General features: G+C 39.8%; 2 protein-coding genes across 2 annotated transcripts; both read left to right on the forward strand.

Annotated features, from left to right (window-relative positions):
• Positions 1 to 13,722: 13,722 nt before the first annotated feature.
• LOC109219290 (protein FAR1-RELATED SEQUENCE 4-like) lies at positions 13,723 to 17,472 on the forward strand. The gene is made up of 5 exons (XM_019383725.1): positions 13,723 to 14,542; positions 14,692 to 15,277; positions 15,427 to 15,974; positions 16,165 to 16,726; positions 16,902 to 17,472. Exons 2-4 carry the CDS (start codon positions 15,102 to 15,104, stop codon positions 16,497 to 16,499), a joined length of 1,059 nt encoding a protein of 352 aa, XP_019239270.1. The 5' UTR covers positions 13,723 to 14,542; positions 14,692 to 15,101; the 3' UTR covers positions 16,500 to 16,726; positions 16,902 to 17,472.
• On the forward strand, positions 16,569 to 17,039 carry LOC109219288. The gene is made up of 2 exons (XM_019383724.1): positions 16,569 to 16,775; positions 16,902 to 17,039. The coding sequence occupies exons 1-2, from the start codon at positions 16,569 to 16,571 to the stop codon at positions 17,037 to 17,039; spliced, it is 345 nt and encodes a 114-aa protein (XP_019239269.1).
• Positions 17,473 to 27,517: the final 10,045 nt, after the last annotated feature.

Raw genomic sequence — 27,517 nt, forward strand, 5'->3', positions numbered from 1 at the left:
CCATATACAGTACCGAGTGGTTGTGAGGTTGTTATCATTATTATCTGGAGATGGATCTTCTCCATAGGCTGGATTGGCATTCCTCAGTACTGAGGGATTGCTGTCAGAGATGTATATATTCCGGGATGGATCTTCCCTGGGCCGTATGAGCCATATATGGTACTGAGTGGACGAGCATTTGAGATTGTGGGCACATGAGTCACTCAGCATGGTGCATTTCATACAGCATGTGCATTGGCATGTAGATGTAGCAGAGTTTCACTTTTTCACCTTGTTCATACCTGTTCTGTTTTACTGTTCGAGTTGTTTATTTAACTGAAAGCATGCCTACGTTTATGTACGTTATTTCTGTTATCTTTGATGAGGTTGAGTTCGTCACTACCTATCAGTCCAAAGGTTGGACTTATTACTTACTGAGTTGGTGTACTCACGTTACCCCTGCACCTTGTGTGCAGATCCGGGTGCTTTCAGTACCGGTAGTAGTCACTGATCGAGGTTGCAGGCTTGGAAGGTTATTGAGGTATCTGCATGGCGTTCGTAGATCTCGATCATCCTTCTTGATTCCAGTTGTATTTCCGTTGTTCCTCAGTAAACATTGTAGTAGACCATGTTATTTCTCTAGACGCTCATGTACTCCGTGACACCCTGGTTTTGGGCTGGTTGTTTCGTATTATGAATTATGCCTTACGTTTTCAAAATAGTAAAATGCGTTTTTTTTGCAAATGTTCTAAATCTTAGTATTGTGGTTGGTTTTTCTTTGAGTTGAGGTTGGCCTAGTTCCACGATTGACGCCATCACGACGGGTTGAGTTTGGGTCGTAATAATTCCACCCTCTTAGAGGGAAGAGTTGCGGTGTCAGTTTGAGCAGCTCGAGCAGGGTCAGTTGTCCGTGACCGATTATGAGGCGAGATTTTCTGAGTTGTATCGCCATGCACTTATGATACTTCCTATGGACGCAGAGAAAGTGCAGAGATCTCTTGCAGGGTTGCACCCCGGTATTCGGGCTAGCATGGCCCGAGAGGTTGAGATGGGGACTGATTATCAGCTAGTGGTGGAGATTGCTCGAAGGATTGAGGGCTCCAGAGGGGTAGAGAGAAGATGCGGCAGGACAAGAGGACCCGATTCTCTAGAGAGTTTAGAGGTGCCCCATCTAGAGGCAGAGGTCAGTTTGGGAGGGGTCAGCTCAACAGGACCACATATCTAGCACCACCACAACCTCCTCGGGGTGCTCCAGTGCGACCCTATTTCAGCGATATGCCAGAGAGTTCTTACCGCCCACCAGTTCATTAGGGTTCTTCTAGTGCCTAATTCAGTGCCATGCCAGAGAGTTCATACTGCCCACCAGCCATTTAGGGTTCTTCTAGTGGGTATTCAGGCCATCAAGGTCAGGCATCGTGTCAGCAGTCTGGTACGGAGAGGTTGTTACGAGCGTGGAGATCCGGGCCACCTCTTCGGGGCAAGGCAGTACAGCAGGGTCATCAGCCCATAATTGCAGCACCAACCGCCCGATCGCCTAGAGGTTGGGGACAGCTGGTAGGGGCCGTCCTAGAGGTGGAGGCCAGGTAGGGGGAGGTCAGCCAGCTATTGTTGAGCCAGGCGGAGACCAGCCAGCCGGTGCTCCAGCTAGATTCTATACTTTTACGGCCAGACCAGATGTAGTGGCCTCAAATGCCGTGGTCACAGGCATTATTTCTGTCTGCGATAGGGATGCTTCGGTATTATTTGATTCAGGGTCTACCTATTCATATGTGTCATCTCTGTTTGCTCATTTCCTGGATATCCCACGTGAGTCTTTGGGTACTCCTGTTTATGTGTCCACTCCTGTGGGCGATTCTGTGATTGTGGATCGGATCTATCGGTATTGTGTGGTTACATTCTGTGGTTACGAGACTAGAGCGGACCTTCTGTTACTTGATATGATCGACTTTGAGGTCATCCTGGGCATGGATTGGCTATCTCCATATCACACCATCCTTGATTGTCATGTCAAGACTGTTACTTTAGCGATGCCAGAGTTGCCGAGATTGGAGTGGAAGGGTTCTTCTGTTAGTACATCTAGTCGGGTTATCTCTTTTCTGAAGGCTCGACATCTGATCGAGAATAGGTGTTTGGCATATCTAGCATATGTTCGGGACACCACCGCAGAGTCTCCGACGATTGATTCAGTTCCAGTAGTCCGGGAGTTTGCCAATGTGTTTCCTTCTGACCTTCCAGGCATGCCGCCAGATCATGACATTGATTTCTGTATTGATTTGGCTCCAAGTACCCAGCCTATATCTATCCCACCGTACTGTATGGCTCCGAAAGAGTTGAAGGAGTTAAATGAGCAGCTTGAGGAGTTGTTAGCAAAGGGGTTTGTGAGACCAAGTGTATCACCTTGGGGTGTACCAGTGTTATTTGTGAAGAAGAAGGATGGGACTATACGGATGTGCATTTATTACCGCCAGTTGAACAAAGTCACCATTAAGAACAAGTACCTGTTGCCGCGTATCGATGATTTGTTTGACCAGTTGCAGGGTGCTAGGGTGTTTTCTAAGATCGACTTGAGATCGGGATACCATCAATTGAAGATTCGGGACTCAAATGTTTCGAAAACTACCTTCCGTACTAGATATGGCCCTTATGAGTTTCTAGTGATGTCCTTTGGCTTGACTAATGCCCCAGCGACGTTTATAGATTTGATGAACCGGGTGTTCAGGCCTTATATTGATTCTTTTGTTATCGTCTTCATTGATGACATCTTGATTTACTCACGCAGCCTGGGGGAGCACGAGCAACATTTGAGAGTGGTGCTTCAGACATTGAGAGAACATAAGCTATATGCTAGGTTCTCCAAGTGTGAGTTTTGGCTAGAGTCTGTGGCATTCTTAGGGCATGTTGTATCAGGAGAGGGTATTAAGGTGGATCCTAAGAAGATTGAGGCAGTTCAGAGTTGGCCCACCACTAGAAATTCAACCTATGGCAACGCTTTTTTGGCAACGGTTATATAACCGTCGCTATAGACAATCTACTACAATAGTTATACCCGTTGCATAAGGGTATGTGTCCTATTGAAATAGTCTTGGAGCCAAACCGTTGCATTAGTTCCAGAACCGTTACAATAGGGCACCCTATTGCGACGGCATGGGAACCGTTGCAATAGGTCTATCTATAGGGACAGTTTTATGGAAAAATATCTCTATTGTGTCGGTTCTTAATTTCCTCTTCTAGGGTTTTATTTTAACATCTTATGTGGCTCTTCTAATTTCTCCAACTCAAAGTCGCGGTTCCCCCATTTCTGAGACAACTCACAGAAGAGGCGCCGGCCATCTTATAATAAGGCAATCGAAACATTGAAGAGAAAATGCCATCAAGCAATAAGGATTCTGGGTCAGTAGAAGATCTCCTTAGGCAGGTAGAAGAGAACGAGAACGCGTAAGTTCTAGTTTTGAAGATACGGTATGAAATATATTCAAGCTATAAGAAGAAATCAAGAACATAGAACATAGATCTATCCTGGGAAGATACCAAGGTATAAGTAACATAGATCTATTCGCTTGATTTTGAATCTTCTTCAGTTTTTTCCTTACTTCTTTCTCCCTTTTTTTTCTAGGTTTGGGCAATTATTTAAATCGTTTCTTGCTTTTCTATGTGAGATTTTCTGAAATTTTAGTGTTTCTTTGGTTTGTTCATGTATGTGCATGCTTTATTTTGGGGGATTTCGAAATTTGGGGCTTCTTTATGCAATAGAATTTTCTCGATTTACTTTATGAGCTTCTACAAATAACAACTATATCCTATGTTATATTCAATTTACTAAGTGCATCTAGTTTGGCAGTCCATATTGTTGGCCTCAGCTAGAAAGTATTTTTCTGAGAATTGTCATTATTTAAAAATTCTATTGTTATAGATTCACCATTTGCTATCCCTATTTACAACGGGCTCAACTTCAATAGTTGACCTATCACTATGCTTCGGGTTTGAGAAATAAACAGCTCTAGCTTTTAGTTATGAGTTTTTCAAGTAATTTACTGGAACTCTATTTAGAGATCATTATAATAGGTGGTTCATAACTAAATCACTAGTTCTGTTCATATCTGTATTTTTCTCACAAAGTTCTCTTTGTCCTATGATTGAATAAGTAGTAGTAGCTGGTGTTTTTCAATAAATTTATAAAGTGGATCATTTTTTCTTATGAAAATTATAGAGTAGATCAATCTGCTGAAAAATATAGGTTGTAGAACTCATGGTGATGCTTCATATGACCTTTTCTCCAATAAGTGGCCACCAAAAGCCTTTGACCAACATACAAATTGGTTTTAGTTGACTTATTACAATATAAAATTAAGTTGTGCTGTTGTAAATCTGACACATATGTGCAGGATTAAATTGTTAAGCTTCTTTTAAATTATTAGATTTTTGCGTTAAAACTAAGTGGCTCTTTAATAAAGAAGATGCAAATTCGACATGAGTATGGTACGAACTTTGGATTATGAAATTAAAAATGGAAGTTAATCTAGTCAATTTCCAGATATTGTATTTCTAATCTGCAAGTTGTCTTTTGCCTTCATTACGCTCTAGTTGAACTAGTTCATACAGCTTCCAATGGTATTTGGTTAAATGAGATTTTTGGATTCTAGGTTCTTTTTACAAAACTTACTACTGTTAATTGTAGTAACTATAGAGGATATAAAAGTTTTCTCAGTGTATATCAGTGTAATAAAAATTTCTAAAATAAAAGGAAAAAGAAAAAGTGTTTGCATTTCAAGCTCCTCAAGAGAAGGTTCTTTCTTTTTTATACTTATTTTAGTTTGTTTTCTGAGTTGGAATATAAGCAAATGCAAGCAGCAAATGACGTGCCCAAAAAGAGTCATGCAATACAAAGAGATTAGGAAAATTTTCCATATTAAGTTGATGAAGTTTTTATAAAATATTATTCATCCATTTCCTTTTAATATATTTAGCTATAAGTGAGCTTGCCATGAGCTCGCGGGAATGTAAAGCTGGCTGAAGTAGCATTTGACTTTCGTTACACCCCTTTTAATCTAGCCTCATCAGTTTGTTGACTCTTCATGTTCAGGCACGACAATCTCTTATTGTCCAAGTTCATTTCTCATTGATGGTTGATCCTTGATATCCTGCAAGTTGTCTAATCATTTTGGTGTTTCGTGTTGTTGCTTGTGTATTGCCTTGTTCAATTTATGTTTGATAACATTTAGCTCTTATTAATTAAGCTTAGTTTTCGAGTTGTCTGATGTTGTATGGCTTTGTTCTGTCATGTAGATCCTAGACAGAATTGTCTCTGCCTGATTCTAGAATAGAAAATTGCTCAAATACCTACCTTTTGATGGTTTTCTCTGTTTCATTCTCAGATGTTGTTTATAGTTCGTTAACAGAGTCCTATGTTCTATACTTATCTCAAACTTGAAACTTTTGCCAATTTGAATATCTATAACTATAAATGTTTTTTAAGATACCAATCAAGTTTGTATTACATGTTGTAGTTAGCGTGTTGGTCGAATGTTCTATTGCGTAGTTGCTTAAATAATCAGATTTGAAACATTTAATATTGGACTTACTTTGGCAAATTATAATCCTGACTTATGTATTATTTGATTCCAGCAAGCTGTTTGAGGGATTTAATCTGCATGTTTTTCTTTATAGTATTTCTCAAATGTAGTTTATTTTCTTGTGTCATTTTCCACGAGCATGGTTGAATTACTTTTAAGGTCTGAATTGACAATTGGACATTGATGTCATGCATCTTTAGCTTTGGGTCTTGTCTTAAAACACAAATCCTAACTAACCGTTGTATCAAATGCTATTTCAACGGTTGTGAACCGTCCCATTTGACCAAAATAAGCGTTACAATAGATAAGATGAAAACCGTTGCAATAGACCAATCTAATGCAATGGTTTTGGAACCATTACCTATAACCGTCGCGGTAGATCTATTGGCACGGGAGCCGATGTAACGGTCACTAAATCGTTATAGTAGATCAATAGCAACTGTTTTCCTATCTATTGGAACGATTCTGGAATCGTTGCCATAGGCCTAATTTCTGGTAGTGGCCACGTCCCACTTCGGTGACTGAGATTAGGAATTTTTCGGGATTAGCAGGTTATTATCGTCGATTTTTGCAAGGCTTTTCATCCATTGCAACACCTTTACCTAGATTGACCAAGAAGGGTGCTCCATTCTGTTTGTTCGATGATTGTGAGGCGAGCTTTTAGAAGCCCAAGATAGCTTTGACTACATCACCGGTTCTAGTGTTGCCTTCCGGTTCGGGGATGTATACGGTATATTGCGACACTTCACGCGTTGGCTTGGGTTGTGTATTGATGCAGGAGGGGCGAGTTATTGGATATTGTTCATGCTAGCTGATGATTCATGAGAAGAATTACCTTGTGCACGATCTGGAGTTAGCCGCGATTGTGCATGCTCTTAAGATCTGGAGGCATTACCCTTATGGAGTGTCATGTGAAGTTTACACTGATCATCGCAACTTAAAGCATTTGTTCAAGCAAAGATATCTTAATTTGAGGCAGCGTAGATGGCTTGAGTTACTGAAGGATTATGACATCACTATTCTTTATCATCCAGGCCCAGGGGTGAATTTTAGGAATCTTACCTTTGGGGTTGGATAATCACTTTAATAGCTAGAATATGAACTTGTGAACCTATAATGATTGGTTTTTACACTATTTGAATAGTTTTGGATTGTTCGGCTCCGGTTTGAGGGTTTGAGCGCATTCTTGAGTTGGAAGTAGGCTCGAAACGAGGTAAGTCTCTTATCTAACCTTGTAAGAGGGAAATTTCCCCATAGGTGAGCTTATACGTACGGAGTAACGAGAGTCCGTACGTAGCTATTATTTCTGTTATGTCCGGGTAGTTTTAGATTTACACCATGCTTTGTGGACACTATTATTTGATTATATGTGCTAATTTTTATGAGAGGAATTAAGTTGAGGAAATTCTAAGGATTTAAAGGCTTCAAGTTGAATTGTCTTCATTTTTGAAACAGAATCAAGGAAGGGTTATGATTTAAATGATAAAATTATGTTTGACCGCGTCGCAAGTATGATTCGCGTGCGGGGTTATATCTTTACTGCGTCGCTTGTATAATTCGCGAGCAGGGTGAATAAATGCATCTATGGTTCGCGCCGTTCGACTCTCGGCAGTGCACATTTTACTTTTATGTTGGATTGGGACGAACGTCCTTTGTGGTATTTGTGTGTGATAATAGAACTGGAACTCTTTATAGTTGTATGCTTTGTTGCTTGAAAGGCCACTTGTTTTAAATAAAGAAAGTGCCTTGAATTATTAAATATGATGGAAGGGTTTCTTAGTTATTATTCTTGTTTGATCTTGATTGTTATCTACATACATTATGCTTTAAGAATTAGAACTTCATATTATTATATTGTTGGCCCTAGTAAGTGTCGGAGTCGACCCCTCGTCACTACTTCTTCGAGGTTAGACGAGATACTTACTGGGTACATATTTTTATATACTCACGCTACACTTCTGTACATGATTGTATAGGTTTTGAGGCAGGTGCATCTGACCATCAGTCCAACGCGTAGATTTGACTCCTCAGCTTGAGACTTCCCGGTGAGCTGCCCTTTGAGCCGTTCTGCAGCAGCTAGAGTCTCTCTTTTGTCTTTTTTTTCCTGTCTATTTTCTTTCCAAACAGTAGGGTAGTATGTTTTTTTATATTCTACTGGATTGACCACACACTTGTGACACCGGGTCTTGGAACACACATTAGTAGACTTATGATTTTTGGTTTACTTTCATGATTTAAATTTGTAATTATTGCTTCCATTTATTTATGCTTAATTCTTAAACTCCTAATTTACTTTTATAAATAAGGAGAAGTTATCACGTTCTAATTTTTTAAACGAGAATTCACTAGTTGATTAGTGTTGGTTTGCCTAACAACGGTGTTGGGCGCCATCACGGCCTAATATGGAATTTGGGTCGTGACACTTTTGTTCTTTATTGTCGTCCGTTTAACTAGTAAGTCACTTGACCTATTGCAATTTCATTTTTATGTGTATCTGATTTGCATGTCTTCTCACTTCTGAAATCTATGGCTTAATGTGTCTCCGAGTTACTTTTATGCACAACTCTATTAACTTTACACTCATTTTAAGTCTCTTTAGCATGTAACTTCTTCTAATGCTGCTAGTACTAAGATTGTCTATGTCCAAGCTCGTTTAGCTAGTGTATTTATGCCTGAGTGTTCATGAATATGCTCACCTGCTTTGTCTTGAATCTCTGTAACGAATGCCTCACTTCTGTAATAACCTGTGACCCGTTTCTCTGCTATTTTGTCACTCAACATGCTCACTTGATCTCATACTCCTTTGGTGATTGTTTGAGGTTTTGGAATAGTCATCTCAACTTGTTTGAACTGCTTCATGATATTAGGATGAATCCCTGACATAACTTGGACTTTCTTTAGTTAATTAGTCTACTGTGTCGATACATGAATGCCCATGTTTGCTATTTGACATGAGTTTACTTTCCCACTCTGTTCTGAATCTTTGTAATGATAGTCTTGCATATGTGATGTGTTCTAATCTATACTAAGACCTTTCCTATCAACTATGATCTGCTCCCTCACAACATGTTTCTGTTTTGCTTAGTCTTGTATCCTTAATGACTGTTTTAAACCTTTAGAATGCCATCTTAGTTTGTGTTTCCATACTATGTTTGACATAATTAAGTCCTTTAGGCTTCATATCTCTAAGTCAGTGCCTTTCTTAGACTTGTTAATACTATGCACCTGTGTGTGATAACTTCTGCCAATCTTGCCAACTTGTTTTTCCCTAACTCTTTCAATATGTGACTGTCTATGTGTTATTTTACTAAGTGTTGAACCTGCTTCTAAGTCCCTACTGAACCTACTTTTAAGTTTATGACCTCTCTGATTTGTTGCTTTGTGTTCTCAACCTTGTTATGTCTGCTTTAAGTTATAAGAATATCCCCTCAACTTCTGTCCCTCAACTATTGTCTACTCTCCCCCATTTGTTACCTGTGCTATACTGATCCTCTCATTCTTGGTCGGCTGAAAGCCAAGGCCACTAAGGCTCTTATTACTGACCTCCCTAGTGTGAGCACTGCTTGTAGTCCATTTGAGACTCTTGTGAACTCTGACACAGTAGGATTTGGGGTTCTTTATTCACTCCGTCTACTACTGAGACCTGCACGATTCCTGACAGCCAACCCTTTCTTCCTATTATCTGCTGAATATCTAAGCTGGTTGGTTTAAGTGATTCAATGCTTGGAAATATGGGTGTCTGATTTGTCTTTGAGCTCTTCTATGGATTCTGGGTTGTGTTGATGAATATGGATCCTTGTGGGAAATCTGGGTATGCTGCGTGAGAATTGCTGAAGGCCCAGACAGTGCTGGGTATTTCTTTTGGGCCTGCTGTGGGCCTACTATCATTATTTGTACAATATTTGTAATTTCTTTATCATTGGTTCTGTAATAATTTTGTAAGAACAATTGGGTGTTGGTAAAAATGGGGAGTGGGTAGATTCTTAACATTTGCATGAAAAAGGAGTAGACAACATGCCTATAGGACCCAATGATTTACTTGCTATATATATCTATGTGCACTGTAGAAATCATGTCATTAGGGGAAGCACGCACACACACACACTGTCTGCTAGCAAACATGAATTCAAATGCTCTAACTATTCCTACTGCTACGTGATACTAGAAAACCTGCCTATAGGGAATAAATATCACTGAACTTTCTTTCAATTCGCCTCAGCATGTTCATTAGAAATCATGTCTATAGGATTTTGATCACTTCATTCGCTATTGTGTCGCACTGTTCATTAGAAATCATGCTGATAGGATTTTGATCACTTCATTTGTTATCGTGTCAGACTGTTCACCTAGAAGACACGCCGAAGGGCTAAGTATAACGATAAAATCGGTTCCAAGTGCTAATCGTTAGAGATCCTGTCTATAGGATACCACTATTTGCCTTAATAATTGTTAATGCTGCACTTCTCGATACTGTTTACAGCTCATTTATGTTGCTGTCAAAAACATGAATAATTCTGGGTTTTCTCTCAATAGATTTCACTGTCACTTAGCGCGTAAATCACTTAAACACAACATCTATAAGTTTAATAACTGGAAACCTGCTATCTCTGTAATCAGCGTGTAAAAACTGTATAACCCTGTCTATGAGCAACGTCTAGCCTCTGTATGTTTTAATGCATTGTCACATAGAAATCTTGTATACAGGGCTTAAGGTTCTTAATTATGAATCGCCTAACATGAAAATTTGTCTTGTATGCATTTGTTGCTTAAGTGTGGAGGCAAACTTGAGCCCTTAATTGCCATATTTGAAGTCCAATGTGTTTTGCATGTCGCCTAGTATTGACATTTCTGAGCAGCCTAAGTAAGGTCTAGAACCACCCAAGTAAAGGTCCAATACCTCCTGGACCATAGGTATGTGACGGGTAGTGCACGCATAAAGCACGACATAGAATTGAATTAGTGTGCTTCAGGTAAACAACTTTAACATAGTAATCGGGTAGCAGGAGATGATAGTCTATGCCCGTTGAATAATATGAGTAACACCCTACCTCAAGGGAGTTGTGAAGTATTAAGTGATCCTATATGCTAAAAAACTTAGGACCCCCCCTCCACCATTTTTATGTTTGCTATTAGATCTAAATAGTTGGATCCCTATATTCGTACTAAGATCTGTACTAATCGTGTTGTAATGAAATTCTTTGACCTTTAAAATTCCCTTTGTCTATTTGATCACTTAGCCTAATTGTGATCCACATAATCTTAAGTTCGGCCGGGACCCGGAGTTGTGGACCTCGAAGAGTGCCTAACACTTTCTTTTGGAGGTAATTTGAACCCTTACCCGATCTTTGGTGGCGTTCACTAGTCAAATAGAGTTATCTGCATAATAGGTGCCCAAACGCACCTTAAAATCACTAGGTAGAGACTCTTCTCCTTTAGCACTCTATCTCCCATTCCAAAAAGAGTTGTCATGACGTCGAAACCTGCTTCCGCGAGAAAATGGGGCACGACAATCACCTTTTCAAATATTGTTTGGTAACGATCCGGATTATAATTCTTTAAAAATTTTCGGGTGTCTCTATTATCCCTGGCTCAAACCCTATTCAAAAAAAAAAAAAATAGAGCCACGGTCAACACCTTGTGTTTATTTAGGTTATTGTTTAAATTATTATTGTCATCAATGTTTTCAAATATATTCTTAAATTTTAAAACTCTTGCATGGGAAAACCTAACTGAAACTAACCCAACAAAATCTCCTATTTTTTCTCCTCCCATAATAAGTGAATTACCCAACCCTATACTTATTCCAAATACAGAAACCAGCGCTCAAAAAGACATCGTATCCTCTACCTGTGCTCCAACAGAATCTACAACTACAGGTACGTCTTCTACTTCTCCTCCTACAAATTCTGTTGTTCCTCCTGATCTTAATGATACCCAATCTTATCCCCCATTGCCATCCCAAACAGTTATCCCAAGAAATTCAAATGTCTCCTCTCCTCCACAATCACTACGTACATTATCACCACCCCCTTCCTCAACACCTATATATTCTCAACAACCATTCACCTCAATCTCACGGTCTCAATCACCATCTTTTCCAATTGTATACAGTCGCAGAATGGCCAAAATGACATCTACTGGCCAAACCATTGTTGCTCGTACCACTGCCTCATCTCCACAACCCTCATAACCTTCCCTAGAATCACTTCCAGTCACAGAACCACAACAACCTTCTCTCCCTCCTCCAAATCGTGTTGTGACTCGTTCATAAAACAACATTCACAAACCGAAAACAATCCTTGACTTCATGGCTCACTTATCCCCCACCATCACCCGTTTTAAATAAGCTAAATAACACCACAGTGGCAGAGAGCAATGAAAAGGAAATTTGATGCATTATTGAATAATCAGACATGGGAATTGGTACGACATGACCCCCAAAAAAATATTGTTTCTTGCAAGTGGTTATACAGGTTAAAGAGAAAAGTTGATGGGACAATCGATCGCTACAAGGCTCGTCTTGTTGCAAAGGGGTTTACACAACACCGTGGAATTGACTTTCACGCTACATTTAGTCTGGTTGTCAAACCAACTACTGTGCGCTTGGTGCTTTCAATTGCTTTCCAGCAGAATTGGCCCATACGTCAGCTTGATGTCAACAACGCGTTCTTGCAGGGTCACCTAGAAGAAGAAGTCTACATGGTCCAACCTCCGGGTTTTGAAGATGAGCAGTTCCCTTCACATGTATGTCGCCTAAAAAAAGCTATATGCGGACTCCAGCAAGCTCCTCGGGCCTGGTACAATGAACTTAAGACGTTCCTTCTTTATTTGGGATTTGTCAAGTCCGAATCTGATGCATCACTTTTCATTCGCAAAGTGTCGAACAACGTGTTGTATGTGCTAGTTTATGTAGATGATATCATCATCACCGGGAGCCATAGCTCATATGTAAATCAGGCTATATATTGTATTGCTGGCCGTTTTTCCATTAAGGATCTCGGAAACCTTAACTTTTTTCTCAGGGTTGAGGTGCTTTGTGTTGCAGATGGAATTACTCTATCACAATCCAATTACATCAGTGAAATCCTCTCTGAAGAAAATATGAAAGACTGCAATTCCGCAAAAACTCCAATGAGTTCCAGTGAAGTTCTTCAACAAAATAATGGAGCGGAACCAACTGATGCCACTCGCTACAGGAGAGTTCTTGGAAAACTACAGTACTTGTCGTTCACTCGTCCAGACATAAGTTTCTTAGTGAACAAATTGTCTCAATTTATGCACTCCCCATCTGAAGTACATAAGAAAGAACTCAACTGAGTACTCAGGTATCTTCAAGGAACAATTCAGTTTGGTCTTGCATTCAAAGAGATAATGATTTCAAGCTACACATGTATTCTGATGCGGATTGGGTTGGAGATGCGAGTGATCGAGCCTCCATTACTGGTTACATGCTGTTTTTTGGCAAAAATCCTGTGAGCTGATCATCCAGGAGATAAAGAACAGTTGCTCGCTCATCAACCAAAGCAGAGTATCGAGTGGTTGCAAGTGCACTTGTTGAAACAAATTGGGCGACGAATCTGCTAAATGAACTACATGTTTCAATTCCACAAGCACCAATCATTTACTGTGACAATGCTGGTGCAACTTATTTGTGTTAATCCAGTCTGCCATAGCTGTATGAATCACATTGCGGTGGACTTTCACTTTGTTCGCAAGCAAGTCCAACATAATCAAGTTCGCATTGTTCATATTCATACTGCAGATCAGCTCCCGGATACCCTCACCAAAGAGCTACCAAAGCCAGCCTTTGATAGACACATATTCAAGCTAGGCGTAGTTACACACTGCCTAACTTGAGGGGGGCGTATTAGCGCATAAGTTAACCACCAACTACTTTACTGCTTTGACCAATTCCTTAGCTAGTAGTTAGGATTTTATTATTCATTTATTTTCTCAAATAAATATCCTTATTCAAGGAGTTTGTTTAGCAACTGGTTTAGTCCTCCTCTTTTAGAGGAGTTAGTTTAGGAAATTAGTTTTTCACTCCTGTATTTAAAGGTTGCTCTGATTCAATAAACATATCAACTTTTTGTGTTTCTCTTATTCTTATATATATATATATATATATATATATATATATATATATATATATATATATATATATATTATTTATTGAATCTCCTTGATTTATTTGTATATTTACTTCTTTAAATTTTATGAGACCCCTTAATGAAAATTCTAACGAGCGACAAAGGGAGGTCCTCATTTCATGGATTGCAAATTAGAATTAATCTTATGTCTGTACCACTAGTTTCATAGGCGTGGCTTTTCTTGGACCAAAAAAGTGCAAAGTAATATTGCTCACAATATTGTTTTCCTATCGAAGAAATCCATATTTTTTTAAATGAGATAATTATAGAGTCTTTCCTTCAAGATTCTTTTCGTTATGATGATTTTATTTGTGTTTTACTTATTTTTTTATTTTTAAAAATTCATGTAGCGACTTTAACAAATTTATCTTAAAGTAAACATTTATAATGTACCAATTTTGCCCTTTCTCTTCTTATTTTCAAAGGAATGTTCCCCTTTCTCTGTGTGGCCTGGGTTCATATAATCATAAAAAATATTGACTAGTTGTCAAAGATATTTCTCTGGCGACTTCAATCGATTATGAGTTTCTAGCTAGAGTGTATCAAAGGTGTCACTTATGTTAAACTAATACGTCGTATAATATGTAATGGAGCTGATGCCATCAATTAAATACAGGGAAAATTTCATATAAAAACAGCTGGGCTCCCTACTTTTCAACTTTATAGCCCATATTTCAATTTACAATTGAGTAGCCCAAAAATAACAGGCCCATATCCGAAAAAGGGGGCGTTATTTCCGTTTTTGGGATTCAGAAGCGGGATTTTGTATCTTTCAGCGGGATTTTCTCTCATTCTTTCCATTCTTCTTCCCCAAATCTACAAAAATGCGATCTCACAGTCAATGTAACTCCAATAAACCTAGAAATTCTTCTTCTTCTCGAATTAACAGCAGTTCAAATACGAAAAGTGAATTTTTTTTGCTGCATTCAGCGCGATTCTTATTTTTGCTGCAATTTTGATTTTAACTTTTTGTTTGATGGAGCTTTTTTCAGTTTACGTTCTTCATAGTGGTGAATGGGAAGACAACAAGTTTATCAATTTCGTCAGCGATTGTGTAATAAACGAGTCGACAGTCAGCTACAACAATTATGTTGAAGCAATTTCGAAACAGATTAGAATTGATTATGAGTTAAACACATTAGACATTAACTTTCTCCCAAAAGATGGTTTGGCACCGATCCTGATTTACAACTATACTGGTGTTCGGGTGTATATTTAATTAAAGAAGAAAAACTTCAATTTCACTGAGTACCCGTTGTATGTGACTGTGAAAGAGATTTATGATAATTGTTTGGTTGCTACAAGCTCCAGTAGTTTGGTTGCTACAAGTTCCAGTTGTATAGATAAAGGCAAATATGTAAATGATATTGAAGATGCATCCACAATTGATAGCACAGAGATTATGCCTGATATCAAATTAATTGAGAACACTGATTATGGTATAATAGATAATATGTTAAATGAATTGGTTGAGGAGGATCAAGTTTATAAAGATAAAGAGACAGTTGTCAGTGTGATGAAAAACTTGGCTGTACACGAAAGGTTCCAATTCAAGGTGAAGAGATCAAGCGCAACAAGGTATGGCAATAGTTGTACATTCTGTTATATATATGTATAAATATGTATAAAGTAGTATATATTTGTAATAGAGGTATTAAAATTAGTATATATCTAGTTATATTTTTGTATACAAGTGTATTTAGAAGTTGAATGATCTTTAATCCTAGGTATCACCTTATGTGTGTGGATGACAATTGTGCTTGGAGTTTTAAATCTTCTGCCGTTTACAAGGCAAACATATTCAAGGTTAGAAGTTATAATAATAATCACACATGCGGCTATGGTGAAAGATACTTAACACAACGTCAAGCTACTTCGGGTGTAATTGCTAGTATAGTCAAGGACAAGTATGTTAATTCAAAAAAAGTTTACACCGCAAATGATATAATAGAGGACATGCAAAAGCAACACGGGGTTGAAGCGAGCTACATGAAAGCATGGAGAGCTAAAGAGATAACAATGGCAATGATAAGGAATCCGAGCGATTCATATAAGGAGTTGCCGAGGTATTTGTATATGTTGGAGCATACAAATCCAGGAACGGTTACAAAGTTGCACAAATCAGAAGATGGATGCTTACTTTATGCATATGTTTCGCTATATGCATCTATCAAGGGCTGGGAGAATTGCAGACTGATAATGGTTGTTGACAGAAGTTTCCTTAAAGCAGCATATAAGGGTACCATATTGACTGCTTGCACACAGGATGGAGCTGGTGAGTTGACTGCATCTACCTTGTTTCTGTAGTTTGTATAATGTTGTAGTTTCATGTACAAACGTGTATAGGATTTCAGAGCTGTTGTTTTTATAAAATTTGCAGTATGTATAAAGTTGTATATTCGTGTATAACTATGTATAAGATTTGTATAATTGTCTGAATCCTAATATCTATTTTGTATAAACAGGAAAAATCCTTCCACTTGCATATGCAATTGTAGATTCAGAGAATAATAAATCTTGGGAGTGGTTCTTCGTCCAGATAAAGGGTACTTTTGGTGTTAGGGAAGGGATGTGTATAGTTTCAGATAGAAATGAAAGCATCTTCAATGCCACAAAAGCTGTGTACCCAGAAGTTCCACATTGTATTTGCATGTTTCACTTGTGGCAGAATGTCAAGCGCACATTCAAGAAACATCACAAACAATTGAAGGAGATCTTCTTCGCTTTGGCTAGAGCTTACACGATAGAGGAGTTTGACTACCATATGAGAGAGATGTGCAAAATTGATTCGAGGGTGTAGCCTTACTTGTTCGAAATTGGCTATGAAAGGTGGTCTAGGGCATACTCCAAAGTGAAAAGGTCGATGGTAATGACATCCAATATTGCAGAGTCAATTAATGCAGCAAACAAAGATGCTAGAGATCTACCAATAATGCGATTGCTGGAGTATATGACAAATTTGCTACAACAGTGGAATAACAAAAACAAAAAAAGTGCAATGGAGACATCTACAGAGCTTGGAGAAATGTACGACAAACTCCTTCGAGAAAATCAGATTGCATCGGAGCAAATGACAGTAAAACAAATCAAATATAATGATGCATGGCACTGCTGACTTGCATTTTACTGCTTGTATAAGGATGTATAACTCTGTATAATAATGTATAATGTGCGTTAACTTTTTTTTTTAAAAATTTTGCAGGTGAGGCCTGCTACGGAGCAGTTATATACTGTGCTTGAAGGGGTAAGGCGAAACATAGTGTGCCTTGAAGAGGAACATGCAGTTGCGGAAAATTTCAAATGGATGAACTTCCATGTCCGCATGCTTGGGCGATATTGAAGAACCAATAGCTGAAACCCGGCTAGTATTGCTCTTTTTACTACAAGAAGGATAACCTCCTTAGAACTTATGAATTTCCAGTGAATCTGATGCCAGATGAGAGTTTATGGGTAATCCCAACAGAGGTGCTGGAAGATATGGTCCTACCATCTAAAGGGAGAAGAAATGCAGGAAGGCCAAGAAAGGAAAGACTCAAACCGGCTTTAGAGAAAGAGCATAAGAGGGGTTTTTTATGTTCTGTATATGGACAAAGTGGTCACAATAGAAAAACATGCAGGAATCGACCAAAATAAATAGTTGGAAACATAACACTTCCTATTACATATGTTGTCATGTTGAGTAGTTAAGTTTCACAAACAATAGAGTTACAAATGTTGAGCAGTTAAGTTTCACAAGCAATTGAGTTACAAATGTCAATAAAGAATTACAATTTATACTATATGTTGCAATTATGTTAAATATATTTCATTATACATGTTTTGATTATCCACTAATAGTTTGTTGATGTTTTTAATGGTGCTAAATATATAGATAGATTGTGCAAATGCAAAACAAAACTGCAAACAATCAGTGCCATTATATGTATACATATATATAAATGAGAGTATAAGTTTGTATAAAATTGTATACATATGTATAAACCCTGCAAAATTGACAAAACTGCAACAATAACGAAAATTACATACTTTGTTAAAGAAAAAAGCAATTAAAGTATTCATTAAAATGTAATTCATTCACAACAACAATGTGTAATGACTACCATAAACTAAAAAAAAATAAATTCATCTACATTAAAATGAAAAAAAACCAGAACTACTTTCTCGGTCATCCCCTCTTCCTCTTCCTGAAAAGTCTCCCTGTGATTTCATCACCACTAATTGCACCGGACTATTATTTTTTCCTTCCAAAATCCCACAACAGAGATCCCCACCTGGTGCGAAGTGTCTCAATTTCAAAATTATCTTTTCGAATTTCCTTAGCCAGGATGAAATACTCAGCAAAGCCAACAACAAAAGCACCATAATCGCTGTAATTAAAACAAAAAATCAGATTCTTTGTATGTTACTGTAAATAGGTACACAAATAGTAAAATAGTAAAACAACTAAGATTAACCTACCATTTGATCTGTTGTGGTACATTATTAACCAGATAAATCTGCAAAGCATCTGAATGAGTTTATCGGTATGTGCACCATTGTTCCAATCAATGCCCTCCTTCTCGACATAAAAATCAGAACTCTTCAAGAAGTAAGGTATAAAAATTTCATAAGGTAATGCAACATCCAACACAAGTCTATCATTAATAGCTCCACGGTTAGAGTCATAGATGTGGATGCACCTATCTATGAACGTAAACAACCCCAAAACCCAGTGGATCAATTGTGCTCTTCCGCGCTTGACATGAATAGGGAATAAGACGCGGTCAACAGTGTGCCACGCTACATTTGCATCACAATAAAACCCTCTAATGTACTCTGCTATTTCATGCCCTTCAGGAATCACTGAAGGATCTTGCTTCACTTTGAAATCTTGATACAGTGAATTGATTTTGTTAACAAAGGCAAAGCCGGTTATAGTAAACTGTATGGCAACATTCGGCCCATATTTTCCCGTCTTCCTCAAATAGTAAAAGAGGACATCCAAGTGCTGAGACAAGAAAAATAAAACAAAAACAACCATCACTACTAAATGATTCAAAGTACTACAAATTTATACACGGTTATACTTATTTATACAAGGTTATACAATCTTATGCCGTGAGAATCTTGCATTTGATTCTACAAAGTTATGTATACACTATGGGGGTCTCAAACAATAAAGATACGCAACAAATAAAAAAAGGCATTAGGACAGAAAGTTATTAAATACCGTGTCAATCAAAGGTCGACCACAATACGCAAGTGAGTGGAACCAATCCTTCGTGGTCACATGACACGAGCCAAAAGTAAAAGCTTCCGCAAGCTTATTTACTTCATCGATATAAATATTTTTGGCACTTCAAATCACAAAAATAAAAAGTAATCAGAATTACCTTCATTGACAAGTATAAAATCAGAACATGAAAGCTTAAAGAAAGTTAAGCTACCTTCGCCTCGTATCCATCTCATTATCCACAAGCGCGCAAAACTCTTTGGCCAATGGCGACAAGGGATCAAAATCATCAATTTTGATCGTGAAAGGATGCTTGATATAAAAAATGAGCTTGTGCGCCGATCCTGATGCCCAGAATAAAAAACTAGCAAATACGATGATTTGGCATATTTTCCTGGTATTTTCTGTCGAACCGACTGTTCATGAGAAATGTAATCCTCTTCTATGTCTATGACGGGTGGTCTGAAGCACAATTTGCGACATGTGTAGCGCAACTAAATCTTCATCGCCAAAGTCATCCCAAAATGTATCACCCTTGACATCACCTGCTGCCCCTTAGACAGATAAAAACCAATAATAAAAAACTTTCAAAATAAAGAAAAGAAAAATCAAACAAAAAAGATAAAATGCAGAACGAATACCATGATCAACACCATCAGTAACTCCCTCATTTGCTTTGACACCTAAATCTGTTTTGTCAGCTAGCATGTTATCTTGATTCACTTTCTCGACAAAGTCAGGAACAACATCATATTGATCGCCATCATATTCGCCGAGACCAGATGTATTGTCATCAGACACGCACTGACGAATCTAATAAAAAATAATAGAAAGAGAAGGTATAACTGTTGAGTGATTTGGTTTTATCAGTAAAACATTACCTTAGAATCAGGAAACTCCTCCCTCGTTTGCTTGGTTTCCTTCATATTCAGAAAATCGAACACTTTTTTAAAGGAAGAAACTACATAACTGTTGAGTGTCGTAACTGTATCAGTCAACTACAACAAAAAACAACAAAAACAACAAAAGTAAATCAACAACCATGTTTATAACCAAAAAATCATGTATATACAAAAAGTATTGATAAACTACAAAAAAGCTAAAGCTGCAGTACCTTTCCAACAGCAATCCTTAACTTCTCAACTTCATCATGCAACAGATCAATGCACGCCGAAGGATCATAACTCGGTTTAGGCTGTTGCTTCGTATTTTGAGGATAAGGTCATTTAGACTGTTGCTCCATATTCTGAGGACAAGGTGGAGATGTAAAGACAGAATTATCAGTGTGAAAGGCAGGCACCTCCCCTGATGCAACATCATCGGCATTAACTTCAAAAAGGGTGGCGATGTTCAGCATTGACATCTCTTCACGAGTAGGGAAAATGTTCCTATAGTCCAACTACAATAAGAAAAGCTGGATTACAGTAGTAGAAAAAGGAAATTGTGACATATTCATAATTAGACATACTTACAGAAAAACTGAAATCATATATGAAGAAGTATTATGGTACAAAATGTTTACCTGGTCGATACTAGACATGATCACCCCGCCAGTCAAATCCGCATATGTTGGAGTTTTAGTGACTTTCCAATTAAGCAAGCGTGGCAGATTTGTGCCAACGCGAAAAGCTAGATGCTTGTCAACCATAGAGCAACACTTAAAAAACCATATTTATAAAGCAAGTGGAAAACCTCCGAGACTATACATTGTCAAATAGTCACACTGTTAGTCCCTCATTGTCTTTAAAATATCTTCAAATGACTTTTTTCCCCAAGCATACTGTCACGACCCGGATTTCCCACCGTCGGGATCGTGATGGCGCCTAACTCTTAGAATTCTAGGCAAGCCAACAGATACAGCTCTAACACATTATTCATTAACCAAAACAGTAATTAACAATAATTTAAACTAAACAAATATGAAGTGCGGAAATTTTATAACAGTTTAAAACACTAATACATAACTACCCAAAAGATCCGGTGTCACAATCCACAAACGTCTAAGAATTTCTACAAATACTGGTTTAAAGGAAATACATCTGTTCTCGAAATGAAAAGAGACAGGAAATCTAAGATAGAGGGAAGGGGACTCCAGGGTCTGCGAATGCCGGCAGATCTACCTTGGGTCTCCTGTGGACTGAAGGCAGCAACCCAAACTCTGATCAGTGCGGTTCAGTACCGGGATCTGCACAGAAAGTGCAGAGTGCAATATCAGTACAACCGACCCCATGTACTGGTAAGTGCCGAGCCTAACCTCGGCGAAGTAGTGACGAGGCTAGGACACGACAAATAACATGAACCTGTGAACTTAAATCATATACGAGAGAAATAACAATAACAGAAACTTAACAGATAGTAACCGAAAGGGGGAAAACATGCTGAGCGGACTATGAATAATTCTGAAAATAATACAGTACAGAAACACAGTAAATATCATGCTTTGAACCAACGAAAGTAATAACACAGAAATCACGTGCACGGCATCAACCTTCGTGCTTTTACTCTCGACCTTACCATAAGAAACAACAGAAACGGCACGGCATCACCCTTCGTGCATTAACTCTCTCATAATCATGGCACAGCATCACACTTTGTGCATTATCAATATCAGAATACGGCACGACATCACCCGTCGTGCATTAACACTCACAGAATATGGCACGACATCACCCTTCGTGAACTAACACTCACTCACAATAACTTGCACGGCATCACCCTTCGTGCTTTACTCTCTTCCTCACCCAAACAAACAGAACAATAATAACCCAGCAAGGGAATCATCAATAACCAACCTCGTATCAACATTTAACTTCACAATATAAATCTCAACTTGAGTCAATACTCAACCAATATCCAATACCAGGAAAACGTAATAAGACTTGTTTAACATGAAGAATAACCAGTTTAAGCATGAACAATACGTATAAAGAAATACAACAGTCACAAGTATAAAACTCATTCACATGCTTTGACCCGACAACAACGTATAGATACTCGTCACCTCAACTATACATCATACTCAACAACTAAACACGTAGCAAATAAGGCAACAACACCTAATCCCTCAAGCTAAGGTTAGCCACAACACTTACCTTGATTCCACGGCCAAAATCAAGCCTCAATTACCGTTTTACCTCTCGGTTCCACCTCCAATTCACTCGTATCTAGTCATAATTAACTTAATAATATCAATTATCGCTAAAGAAATCAATTCCAATGCATAATTACAAGTTTCCCAACATTTTTCCCAAAAAGTCAAAAATCGACCCCGGGCCCGCTTGGTCAAAACTTAAAGTTTGGACCAAAACCCGATTACCCATTCACCCCCGAGCCCGAATATACAATTGGTTTTGGAATCCAACCTCAATTTGAGATCTAAATCCCTAAATTTCGAAATTCCTAAGTTCTACCCAAAAACACCCAATTCCACCATGAAAAACCCTAGATTCTAAGATGAAATCTTGTAAAAAGATGAATAGATTGAAAGAAATGAGTTAAGAATCATTTACCTATGATTTGGGGAAGAAAGGGTCTTTGGAAAATTGCCTCTTGAAGTTTAGGGTTTGAAAATTTGAGAAATGAATCAAAAAACCCGTGCAAAACTCGTTCTGAACAATTGCAGGTATCGCATTTACGATCATAGGTTCGCAAATGCGAACTCGCAAATACGGACTTTACTTCCCAAATGCGAAGGTTGGCCTGGCCTGCTGGCATCGCAAATGCGAACAATTGTTCGCAAATGCGGGCCTTGTTCTCATTGCAATTGCGACGCTGAGCTTCGCAAATGCGAAGGTCCCCTCCCAACCCTACTGATCGCAAATGCGATGCTCGTATTTGCGAGCCAGACTTCGCAAATGCGAAGTCTGCAGACCTGCAACATACCAGAAATTTTCTTAAGTTTCAAAACACTCGGTAGCCTATCCAAATCTCACCCAAGCCCTCGGGGCTCCAAACCAAACATGCACACAAGTCTTAAAACATCATACGAACTAGCTCGCGCGATCAAATCGTCAAAATAACACCTAGAACTACGAATTTAGCATCAAAATCAATGAAATTCTCAAGAACACTTAAAGTTTCTATTTTCATAGTCGAGGGTCTGAATCACGTCATATAAACTCCGTTTCTCACCAATTTCACAGATATGTATTAAGTACCATACTAAACCTGTACCGGGCTCCAAAACCAAAACACGGGCTCGATACCCACAAGATCAAACAGTATTAAATTTCTGAAAATCATTATATTTTCCGTTTAATAATTTTCTTCAAAAATTCATTTCTCGGGCTAGGGACCTCGGAATTCAATTCCGGGCATACGCCCAAGTCCCATATTTTACTACGGACTCTCTGGTACCGTCGAATCATGGGTCTGGGTCCGTTTACTCAAAATGTTGACCGAAGTCAACTTAAATCAATTTTGAAGGGAAAAACTTAGTATTTTTCTCAAATTTCACATAAAGGCTTTCTGGAAACGAGCCCGGACTGCGCACGCAATTCGAGGAGAAAGAAAATGAGGTTTTGAAGACCTCGGAACCCCGAATTGGGCTTTTGAAACATGAGAAGAACTTTTGGGTCATCACATTCTCCACCTCTAAAATAAGCGTTCGCCCTCGAACGGACATAGAAAAGTACCTGAGCTAGTGAAAAGATGGGGGTATCTGCTCAGCATATCAGACTCGGACTCCCAGGTAGCTGCCTCAACAGGCTGACCTCTCCACTGCACACGAACCAAAGGATAACTCTTCGATCTCAACTGATGAACCTGCCTGTCTAAAATGGGTACCGACTCCTCCTCGTAGGTCAAATCCTTGTCCAGTTGGACAGTGCTGAAATCTAATACGTGGGACGGATCGCCGTGATACTTTCGAAGCATGGACACATGAAACACTGGATGTACCGCTAATAAGCCCGGTGGCAACGCAAGTTTGTAAGCCACCTCTCCCACTCGATCAAGGATCTCAAAAGGCCCGATGAACCTAGGGATTAACTTTCCCTTCTTCCCGAATCTCATCACGCCCTTCATGGGCGACACCCGAAGCAACACTCGCTATCCAACCATGAATGCCACATCACGAACCGTACGATCGGCATAACTCTTTTTCCTGGACTGAGTTGTACAGAGTCTATCCTAAATGATCTTAACCTTATCCAAAGCATCCTGTACCAAATCCGTACCCAATAACCGAGCCTCTTCCGGCTCAAACTATCCAACCGGCGACCGACACTGCCTACCCTACAACGTAGCATAGCGAGCCATCTAGATGCTCGACACATAACTGTTGTTGTAGGCAAACTCAACTAACGGCAAGAACTGATCCCAAGAACCTCCAAAGTCAATAACACATGCGCGGAGCATATCCTCCAAAAGGTAAATAGTACGCTCAGACTATCCGTCCGTCTGAGGATGAAATGCTGTGCTCAACTCAACCCGCGTGCCCAACTCACATTGTACTGCCATCCAGAAATGCGAGGTATACTGCGTGCCTCGATCAAAAATGATAGACATGGGCACACCATGGAGACGAACGATCTCACAGATATAAATCACTGCCAATCGCTCAGAAGAATAGGAAACTGCCACAAGAATGAAATGTGCTGACTTTGTCAGCCTATGCACAATGACCCATACTGCATCGAACTTCCTCTGAGTCTGTGGGAGTCCAACAACGAAATCCATAGTATTACGCTCCCACTTCCACTCAGGAATCTCAATCTTCTTAAGCAAACCACCAGGTCTCTGATGCACGTACTTTACCTTTTGACAATTCAAACACCGAGCTACGTATGCAACAATGTCTTTCTTCATCCTCCTCCACCAATAATGCTGCCGCAAGTCCTGATACATCATAGCGGCGCCCGAATGAATGGAATACCGAGAATTGTGGGCCTCCTCTAGAATCAACTCACGAAGCCATCCACATTGGGCACACAAACACGACCCTGCATCCTCAAAACTCCATCATCTCTAACTGTGACCTGCTTGTCATCTCTGTGCTGCATTGTGTCCCTAAGGACAAGCAAATGAGGATCATCATACTGCCGCTCCCTGATACGCTCAAACAAAGAAGACCGAGCGACTATACAAGCTAGAACACGGCTGGGCTCCGAAACATCCAACCTCACAAACTGATCGGCCAAAGCCTGAACATCCAAAGCAAGCGGTCTCTCGCCGACTGGAATATACGCAAGGCTACCCATACTAGCTGACTTCCTACTTAAAGCATCGGCCACAACATTGGCCTTCCCGAAATGATACAAGATGGTGATATCATAGTCTTTCAATAGCTCCAACCACCTTTACTGCCTCAAATTGAGCTCCTTTTGCTTGAACAAATACTGCAAACTCTTGTGACCCGTGAACACCTCACACGACACGCCATACAAATAGTGCCTCCAAATCTTCAGCGCGTGAATAATGGCTGCCAGCTCCAAGTCATGAATTGGATAATTCTTCTCGTGAATCTTCAACTGTCGGGAAGCATATGCAATAACCTTGCCACCCTACATCAATACCGCACCAAGTCCAATTCGAGATGCGTCACAATATACCGTGTAGGGCCCTGAACCTGTGGGTAACACCAATATCGGCGCCGTAGTCAAAGTTGTCTTGAGATTCTGAAAGCTCGCCTCACACTCGTCCGACCACCTGAACGGGGCACCCTTCTGGGTCAACCTGGTCGGGGCTGCTATAGATGAAAACCCCTCCACAAACCTACGGTAATAACCCATCAAACCCAAGAAACTTCGGATCTCTATAGCTGATGTGGGTCTAGGCCAGTCCTTGACTGCCTCAATCTTCTTAGGATCCACCTGAATACCCTCTGCTGATACTACGTGACCCAAGAATGCAACTGAACTCAACCAAAATTCACATTTTGAAAACTTAGCATATAACTGGCTGCCTCTCAAAGTCTGAAGAATGACTCGAAGATGCTGCTCATGCTCCTCTTGGCTGCGGGAGTAGATCAAGATATCATCATTGAAAACAATCACAAAGGAATCCAGATAAGGCTTGAAAACTCAGTTCATCAAATCCATGAACGCTGCTGGGGCATTTGTCAACCCAAATGACATCACTAGAAACTCATAATGCCCGTACCGAGTCCGGAACGTTGTCTTAGGGACATCGGATGCCCTAATCCTCTATTGATGGTAGCCAGACCTCAAATCAATCTTCGAAAATACCTTGGCACCCTGAAGCTAATCAAATAAGTCATCAATCCTCGACAATGGATACTTGTTCTAGATGGTGACTTTGTTCAACTACCGATAATCTATGCACATCCTCATCGATCCATCATTTTTCTTCACAAATAACGCCGGCGCACCCCAAGGCGAGACACTGGGCCTAATAAAGCCCTTATCAAGCAAATCTTCAATTGCTCCTTCAATTCCTTCAACTCTAGCGGGGCCATACGGTATGGCGGAAGAGAAATGGGTTGAGTGCCCGGAGCCAAATCAATGCAAAAGTCAATATCCCTTTCGGGTGGCATCCCCGGCACGTTTGCAGGAAATACCTCTGGAAACTCACGAACAACTGGTACGGAATCTATGGAAAGAACCTTCGCACTGGAATCACAAACATAAGCCAAATAAGTCAAACACCCTTCTCGACCATACGCCGAGCCTTCATATAGGAAATAACCCTGCTAGTAGAATGACTAGGAGTCCCTCTCCACTCCAATCGAGGCAACCCCGGCAAGGCTAAGGTCATGGTCTTGGCATGACAGCCCAGTATAGCATGATAAGGTGACAGCCAATCCATCCCTAAAATGACATCAAAATCGACCATATCAAGAAGTAGGAGATCTACACTAGTCTCAAGACCTCCAATAATAACCACACACGAGCAAAAAACACGATCTATAATAATAGAATCATCCACCGGTGTGGACACATATACAGGAGCACTCTAAGAATCACGAGGCACAACAAAATACGTAGCAAAATAAGATGACACATAGGAGTATGTAGACCCTAGATCAAATAGAACTGAAGCATTTCTACTGCAAACTGAAATAGTACCTATGATAACGGCATCGGATGCCTCAGCCTCAGGCCTGGCTGGGAAAGCATAACATTGGGGTGGGCCCTACCACTCTGAACTACATCCCTGGGACGACCTCCTGCTGGCTGGCCTCCACCTCTTGCGGCCTGACCTCCACCTCTAATACCTCGACCTCCACCTCTAGCTGTCTGACCCCTACCTCTAGTTGGCTGAGCGGGTGGTGGAACCCCCATTGCCGGAACCATGGCACGAGAACCCTGATGGTAAGAACTGCTCGATGATCGAGGGCAAAATCTAGCAATGTGCCTCGGATCGCCACAAGTATAACAAGACCTCGGCTGCTGAGATTGCTGACCCTGAAACTAACCCTGACGGCCTGAGTAACCACCCTAAAAACTTTAGAGCGGAGGTGTACTGATAAGAGCTGGTGATGCACTATAGGGTAGCTGATCAGAATACTGCATATGAGAGCCACGGCCACCTGAAGCACCGTGAGAAGCCTGAAGTGTTGAATGAAACGGCCTGGGAGGATGGCCTCTGCCAAAAGAATCCCTGCCTCTAGACGAGGCACCAATGAACCTACCAGAATGACGAGG

Source organism: Nicotiana attenuata, unplaced genomic scaffold (genome assembly GCF_001879085.1).
Source record: "Nicotiana attenuata strain UT unplaced genomic scaffold, NIATTr2, whole genome shotgun sequence".
NCBI lineage: Eukaryota > Viridiplantae > Streptophyta > Magnoliopsida > Solanales > Solanaceae > Nicotiana > Nicotiana attenuata.